Genomic DNA, 8,894 nt, shown 5'->3' on the forward strand with positions numbered 1-8,894 from the left:
AATACTTTTACAAAAGGTTAGATCACCATGCTAGGTATCCCTCCAAAAGCTGATTCACGTTTTGTGTGTTGACTTTTCTCTTTTTTGAGTTAAATTTCACATCTTGTTACCCACTATTTAGTAAGCATACTGTAAGAATGAGTATGCACCGGAGCGTGTAGGTTAGCATTCAATCAAACGGGTATTCATAGGAGATCAGGGTTCAAATTCTAGTGGAGACAAAATAATAGCTGATTTTCGTCCGCCTAAGCTTTGGTGGGTAAAGTTACTTAGTACTATGCTGGTGGAGGTTGTAGGTACGAATGGAATAGTCGATGTACATGCAAAGTCACCCAGGCGCCACCGCGACCAAAATGAAAAGATGCATGTTCCCTTCGTATAGCTCCTCTCCGCGAACCAACTAAATGTGAATTTGCAGTTGCTCCTTTTTCCTTGACCAACCACACCATTGTTATCTTTATCTATTTTTTGATGTGATATAGTGTACCGTGTTGAATTATGTTGCTGTATCATCTAATTTTATTTGTTAGAGACGAGATTACTATTATTTATTTATATTAGATCTTGTTCAAGTCTCAGCGTCTCCTGTAATGTAAAAATATTTTTATGTGTTTGGCTCTGGAGAAAGGGATTAGGCTGGCACAAAGAAAGAGTTTGTTAAGACATTATTTAAGAGGATAACTTGAACTCAAGACCTTTGTTTGCTCTGAGTTTGTAATACCACATCTGAAAAGTAAAAACTAAAGTTGTTAGAGTGGAATACTTAATTTTCTTGATTATGTTGTAACAACTTGTTAGTAGTAGTGATGCTCATAAGTAATCTATGTTCCCACTCCCAAATGTATGTATGGTGTTGGAGAAAATTTCCTTCTCCATTTAACTTGGACTGAATTTTCTCCTGTTTATTTAACTAGGATGAGGAGAATCTTGATGCTGAACAGATGGAAGAAGATGGAGACTTGGCAGACATAGAGGCACTTAATTATAATGATCTAGATAATGTTTCCAAGCTGCAAAAATCACGTCGCTACATTGACATAATGTAGGTTTATACAGACCGTATCTTTAATATACTCACATTATGTTTTTGTCAAAAAAAAATAAAAAAATCCTCATATCATGTCCCCGGTTATACTTGGAAAAAGGTTTCCCCAATTAAAAGTTAAAACAATGTGGACTGACCACAAGTATTTTTACATTATATTTTGTTGTCTAACTATTCTAGAGTGGCGTATTTTTTATTCCTGTTACCTTCTCTCTTTCGTTTTGTGTCATTTCTGCTTATATCATGTCAACATGGACGGGCGAGTGAAATAATCTTTGTAGCTTCTTTTTTTCCTTTCTGGGTTGAAATTAGACGTTAAATATCACTCTGTGTTAGTTTGGAATTTAGATCTTCTTATTGTTTTGTTTTCCTCTTATTCTTATCGTCCAAATATCCCGCTTTTCTTATGGTGGTAGGAGTAATTTTCAAATGGTGACATACTGTTAATGCCGCAGAAAGTGGAAGATGCACTTGAGAGAGAGTCTGATGTCATGGATAAAGGTGTTGTTCTCGAAGATGATCCAGAGTATCAGTTGATAGTAGACTGTAATGCCTTATCAGTTGACATTGAGAACGAAATCGTTATAATCCACAACTTCATACGTGACAAATATCGATTGAAATTTCCTAAGTTAGAGTCACTTGTTCATCACCCAGTTGATTATGCTCAGGTTGTTAAAAAAATTAGAAATGAAATGGATCTGACGCTTGTTGAGTTGGAAGGACTGCTACCCTCAGCTATCATCATGGTTGTGTCTGTTACGGCATCAACTACCAGTGGCAAGCCATTGCCAGAAGATGTTCTACAGAAGACAGTGGAAGCATGTGACAGAGCCCTTGCTCTTGATTCAGCAAAGAAAAAGGTTCTTGATTTTGTTGAGAGTTGAATGGGATATATTGCCCCCAAACTTTCTGCTGTAGTTGGGAGTGCAGTTGCTGCAAAACTTATGGGTACTGCTGGTGGTCTCTCATCGTTGGCAAAAATGCCTGCTTTTAATGTCCATCTTCTTGGTGCTGGGTTTTCCACAGCAACATCCCAATTTCATATAGGTTATATTGAGCAAACAGAATTATTTCAGAGTACACCTCCTTCCTTAAGGATGCGAGCTTGTAGACTGCTGGCAGCAAAATCTACTTTAGCTGCTCCTGTTGACTCGATCAATGGAGACCCGTCTGGGAAAACCGGAAGATCTCTTAGGGAAGAGATACGTAAAAAGATAGAGAAGTGTCTAAGAGCCCCCTCCTGCAAAGCAGCCAAAGCCTCTTCCTGTTCCTGATTCTGAGCCTAAGAAAAAGAGAGGTGGCCGCCGGCTGAGAAAGATGAAAGAAAGGTATGGACGTTTCCACTTTATCTCATGTGAACTACAATTTCCAAAGTTATATATGGTGAAGCACATGTTTGTTGATTGACATAAACGTTTTCGTGATATTTTACTAGATATGCTATCACGGACATGCGGAAGCTAGCAAACAGGATGCAGTTTGGAATACCTGAAGAAAGTTCCTTAGGTAATACCAACCAGCTCAATGCAACCCCCACCTTTTAAATTAAATAGAACTGTCAAAAGGAGGAGCAAAAAGTGAAAATGGAAAAAGTTTTGTTAAAACTGTACTTAAATTAAATGCTTTCATTTCCCAAGTATTGTTGGTGGTGCTTGATGGCCATGTTGTTTGCTAACAGCATATTTTATGAAATCTTTGATGCATATTGGATTGCATAACTCCTGCAAGCGAAATGATTAGGTATGTAGTCTTTGTTAGTACAAGTTACAATTTGTTGCAAGTAATTTTGTGAGATGAGGACTTGAACCTAATCTGAGATGGTTGACTCTTGGTGCTTTTTAGGATTTTGTTTTTCAGAATTTCAAGCTATTTTTTTGTTAATGTAGATCAGGACTAATGGTGTTCGTCACTTCATATTTGATCTTCCTGGAAATTAGGGGATGGACTAGTGGAGGGCTATGGCATGCTTGGTAAGGCTGGAAGTGGCAAGTTGCGTGTATCGGTTGGTCAGAGCAAGCTTGCTGCCAAAGTAGCAAAGAAGTATGTTTTCTCTTCTCTTTCTTTTATCCCAGAAAAGCTCACACTTGTTGAACATTGATGACCAGTGAATTTTGCAGTATATTGGGCTTTCAACAATTGTTTTTTACTCGCTCCGTCTTTCTTATGCCTCTTTGTTTCTAATTGCTCGACAATTTTCCAGATTCAAGGAGAAGAGTTATGGAAGCAGCGGGGCTACATCAGGCTTGACTTCAAGTTTGGCCTTCACTCCTGTGCAAGTAAGCTCTCTTTTTTTTTTTAGTTACTTTGGTGTTTCATTCTTGTCAGGCCACTGGCATACACGAATTTTCTAAGGGTACTGCATGTGGTGTGAGAAGGTTGAGTTTTATGTTTCATGTCATGTTTTAGGCGATTTGTGCACTTGCTCTATGAATTATTCAAACGCTATCCCTTTCCAGCTTAATTACCAGTCTTCCCACGATTCCTGCCTCTTCAGTCTTCAATGTTGGTAGTTTCTATTAAATGAAACCTTTCAATTTATCAAAAAAACTGGCAAGTTCATGGTAATATATATGAGGGTCATCTCCATTTTTATCAAGCAAGAGGCAAACCATGAAGCTGACATTTATTGCTCTTTATTCTATCCTCCAAGGAAGTATAAAATTTCTGTACTTCCTTGGGAGTACCTTTTATTAGTGCCCATAATCTGTAATCCTCCCAACCCACTCAAGGTTGAACGGGTTGAGTTAATAATAAGCTGATGGGTCAAACGGAGTATGTCCGCTTTGACCTATTAGAAGAGCGGGTTCATAATGAGGTTACCCATGAGTCGGCAGACAGTCCAGTCCTATGGGTTAGAATAAAGTTTTCAAATTTCAACTGGACTCTCCAATTCTCTGCACCTCCTTGTCGGAGAAGCCCAGCAAGGAAACAATTTCTTCCACGCAAGTGCTTTGGTTGGTGGACTCTGACGAATTCGCTGCTGATCCTTGTCCCATTTTCTCTCTAAATCTCCTGCTATCTCTGTAATCCGTACCAAGAGTATATAAAGAAACACCATAGAAGTTTGAGGCACCTCGCAGCGAGCAGGACTATGTACTCGGTTTAAGCAACAGTGTATTCTTAATTCGTCTGGAATATGCTTTGCTGTGCACTAGCGAAATGATTTGGGACGGACGACATGAACACAGCAGGAATCAGAATGTAAATTATGGTTCCCCTGAGTTTTTGCCGAACTATATCTAATGTAGGTGGATGGGAATAAGATTGTCTACAATCATGTGAGCATAGATGTACTTGACTTGCGAGAACCTGTTATTCTCTACTGTATTGTCGCCTGTCCAAATGATTTTAACTGTAGTCTTTGCTTTGTTATTGAACAGTATCGAACTTAGATTGTGCACTAAATAAGTGTACAATTATTGTGCACTAATCTATTTATATAATACTATCCTCATGACAATCTACTTATATACTACTTTTAACTTTTGTATATCTAAATATTCATTTTAACGTACAAATCATATTATTGTGACAATACTAAAATTTTAAACAACTATAAATTTCAAACAAGCTTAATGATGTTTAGATAAACTTCTACATGGTATAGAAATGAAAAAAAATTAAATTGTACATGCTTTAAAAAGTTAATTAATGACATTATTAAAGGGTATATATTACTTGCACAAATTTTCCTTACAACTAGAGATAGTTGAACAGAAGGGAAATTTTGAAAAAAAATAAAATAAAATTTATACCACTATTGGCATTTGATAAACTGGTATGCTTAAGACACATATTGAAGTTACACGTTAGCATATGAAGGGGTGGCTCAAGTACATCGGTGGACTAAGGCGAAAATCAAATAGATGCCTTAAATTTTTAAGGAAAATTATTTTTGTTAATGAAGTCTATATTTTAAATTTTGAGATGTTAAGTTGTAAATATTATAAATGATTTTTTTAATTATTTTTCGTTAATATAACTAATGTATTTAATTTTTATGGAGATATACTTTAAATACATCAAAATTCTTCTAATAATTCGTTAATTTTATATAAGAAGAATTTTTTTTCTACAAATAATAGTTAATATTTTTTTAATTAAAACCATGATCTATTATTGCTAAAATAAAATGAGGCCCGTCAAAGTTCGAGGCCTTAGACAGTTGCCTTTTTTTTTTTATTAGGTAGAGCCGGCACTGAACATATGTTGGTTAACAAAAAATAATATATTGTGCACTTTTTTAAATGGCTTAAACTAATATAAATGGCTTACAACAACAACAAGAAAAAACCCAGTATATTCTCACATCGTGGGGTCTGAGGAGGGTAGAGTGTATGCAGTCCATACCACTACCGATAAAGACTAATATAAATGGCTTAAAAAATGAATTGCTGCGAGAATAGTACGTAAATAGATTGTGCACTTATATAGTGCATAATTATTTTTTTTTTATAGATTGTGCACTTATTAGTGCACAATCTATTTTAAAAAGAATTGTGCACTAAATAAGTGCATAATCCATGAAAAAAATAATTGTGCACTTATTTAGTGCACAATCCATAAAAAAATGAATTGTGCACTAAATAAGGGTACAATCCATAAAAAAATGAATTGTGCACTTATTTAGTGCACAATCTAAGTTTGATCTTTTTTAACACTGTTTTGCCGTTAAATTATAAAGGTATTGTGCACTTATTAAGTGCACAAAATCTATTTTGTTGCCTTTTCTTTATATGACATAAATTGATACTTTTTTTAGTTGTAGGGCATATTTTGGTTCCGGATTCGTAGAAAGTGTTCAGGAGTCGAATCCGGAACCAAAATATGCCCTACAACTAAAAAAAAGTACCAATATATGTCATATATAAAAAAAAAAACACCAAAATAGGCTTTGTGCACTAATAAGTGCACAATACCTTTAACTTTATAACGGAAGTTTTCTGACGATGTTAAAAAAGTTAAAGTTCACATTGTGCACTTAATAAGTGCACAATCCATTCTTTTATGGAATGTGGACTTATTAAGTGCACAATCTCTTTATTTATAAACTGTGCACTTATTATTCATATTATTTATAGATTGGATACGATTATTCATTTTTTTAAAGATTGTGCATTTTTTTAGTGCACAATTCATTTATTTATAGATTATGCACAATATATTATTTTTGATTGTGCACATTTTTAGTGCACAATTCATTTATTTATATAGTCCACTTTTTTATAAAATACTGAACAATTTGATGAAAAAGAAATTTAATTAAACGAATGCATATGATTAGACTTATATTATTTATCTTGGTTAGTATATATGCAACGGGAGATTCCGCTCCATAGTAGAGAAAAATAAGTTGAAAGACGTCAAATGTTTAATTAAAAAAAAGCGATAAGTGGGTCTCACAATATTATTAAATTAAAAAGGATAAAATCATTTAAATAATTAAAACGGTTGTTGGACAATTAAAGTTATTTGATAACTTTGTTAGTTGTCTCAATAACTATCGAAGTTGACTATCAAAGTTGTCGAACAACTTCGATAGTTATTGAGACAACCTTTTTAGTTGTTGGAATGAAAATATATATAAAAAAAAAAAACTGAATTTTTTTTTTATCCATTTTACCTAATTCTTAAAACTTAAAGTATCCTAACTTAGTTGACAAATTTGTTTGTCCCTTTTAATTAAAAGTCCTTCCATAGTAATTTGCTTTTAGTATTTTTAGTTTTATATTTTTTTCATAAGAAATATTTATTTATTTTTATATATAAAAATTTAATTTTTTTTGTATTCAATTTCTAAGTGGCTTATAATTTGATTGATCATATTTAAAATCAAGTTTTTCCAAGAATTGATTTTTACTCTTCACTCCTTATTAATGAATATTTGAAGATTAAAGTATACTTAATTATGACCTAATTTCGTAAAAGCATAAATTTAGAGAATAAATTTTGTAGAAAAATAATTTGTAGATTATGAAGTTCTTAAGAAAATATTTTGAAATTTAACTTATACATGGGTCACCAATTTAACATATGCCTCTATTGACTTTGTAGAATATAATTTACATGTCTTATATTATAATACAAATATGAATTTTTATTACAAATTCTTTTTGATATAAATATTTTTGATCACTTTTTCATTACTTAAAATATTAAAGGACCAAAATAAGTGCAAAATCATATAAAAAAGTGGACAATATAAATAAATAAATTATGCACTAAAAACGTACACAATCAAAAATAATATATTGTGCACGTTTTTAGTGCACAGTCTATAAATAAATGAATTGTACACTAAAAAAGTGCACAATCTTTAAAAAAATGAACAACCTATAAAAAAAAATAGATTGTGCACTTATTAAGTGCACAGTTCATAAAAAAATGAATTGTGCACGGTCCATAAAAAAATAAATTGTGTGCACAATTCATAAAAAAAAATGAAATTGTACACTTATTAAGAGCACAATATAAACTTTAACTTTTTTAACACGGTCAGATGTCTTTTATTACAAAGTTAAAGATATTGTGCACTTATTAAGTGCACAAAATCTATTTTAATATTTTTTTTTTATATAACATACACTGATATTTTTTTTAATTGTAGAACATATTTTGGCTCCGGACTCTCAATAGTCCCACCAGTCCAATCTAAGTAGGACCACACTTTTAAGAGTTATTACCAAAGCACTTTAACCAATGATGATAGGCAAAGCTAAATCATATGCACACGCAATTTATCTGATTGGGCCTCGCACACGTATGGGTCATGTTTTTTCCTCCTTTCATGATTGAAATTTGGAATTTGTCTGTCTCCAAGAAAAAGTGTGGTTGTAGGATTATTATACGGAGTACAGCTTCCTCTGTTTCAAAAAGAATGGAGGGGTTAGCAGTTCAAGTGATTAAAACTATATAAAATTGGGTCTCAGTTAGACATTGTCCATTAAGTAAATGTTTTAGTATAAAATTGGGTTCCATAAGTAGTTACACTGTGTACTCATACTCTTGAAATCCTAGTCTCCTCTGAGTAATAGTGTCTCTCGTACTCTTGAAATCCTAGGATCTCTTCTGAGTAATAGTGTCATGTAAAACAAAACATAAGAATTCGTGAGCATGGCAATGGTGGGAGTGTAATGGTGTTGGAGTCCTACATCGGTGGGTTAAAGGGTTCTTGGTTTCTTTATATGGTTTTGGGCAATCCTCTCCTCATGAGTTAGCTTTTGAGGTTGAGTTAGGCCCAAAGTCTATTTCTTTATCATGGTATCAGAGTCAGGCCCACCCAGTTCATTGTTTCCGATGTTGGACCCCCCGTCTTATATTGTCCACGCTTCAGACGTCCAGTCCTATGCGTGCAGGGGGTGTTGGAGTCCCATATCGATGAGTTAAATGGTCCTTGATCTCTTTATATATGGTGTTGGGCAATCCTCCCCTCATGAGTTAGCTTTTGAGGTTGAGTTGGGGAGGCTAACATCGGAAACAAATGAATTGGGTGGGCCTGACTCTGATACGTCTTATATTGTCCACGCTTCAGACGTCCAGTCCTGGGCGTGCGGGGGGTGTTGGAGTCCCATACCTTGATCTCTTTATATATGGTGTTGGACAATCCTCCCCTCATGAATTAGCTTCCTGGCTCTGATATCATGATAAAGAAATGAACTTTGGGTCTAACTCAACCTAGGTCCATTTCTTTATGCTGGACATCTGAAGCGTGTACAATATAAGACGGGGGGCCCAACATCGGAAACAAATGAATTGGGTGGCCTGCCTCTAACATCGGAAACAAATGAATTGGGTGGACCTGACTCTGATAAAGAAATGGACCTTGAGCCTAACTCAACCTCAAAAG

At 34.2% G+C, this 8,894-nt stretch overlaps 1 protein-coding gene across 1 annotated transcript in view; it reads left to right on the top strand.

Annotated features, from left to right (window-relative positions):
- Positions 1–917: 917 nt before the first annotated feature.
- LOC107867704 (U4/U6 small nuclear ribonucleoprotein Prp31 homolog) overlaps positions 918–8,894 on the top strand; it is a 14,959-nt gene continuing 6,982 nt past the window's right edge. Inside the window, 6 exon segments of the mRNA XM_047393682.1 lie at positions 918–1,046; positions 1,501–2,277; positions 2,279–2,376; positions 2,484–2,554; positions 2,986–3,088; positions 3,249–3,324. Of these exon segments, the coding sequence (XP_047249638.1) occupies positions 942–1,046; positions 1,501–2,277; positions 2,279–2,376; positions 2,484–2,554; positions 2,986–3,088; positions 3,249–3,324 (1,230 nt within the window). The 5' untranslated portion in view covers positions 918–941.

This window comes from Capsicum annuum, chromosome 1 (genome assembly GCF_002878395.1).
Source record: "Capsicum annuum cultivar UCD-10X-F1 chromosome 1, UCD10Xv1.1, whole genome shotgun sequence".
NCBI lineage: Eukaryota > Viridiplantae > Streptophyta > Magnoliopsida > Solanales > Solanaceae > Capsicum > Capsicum annuum.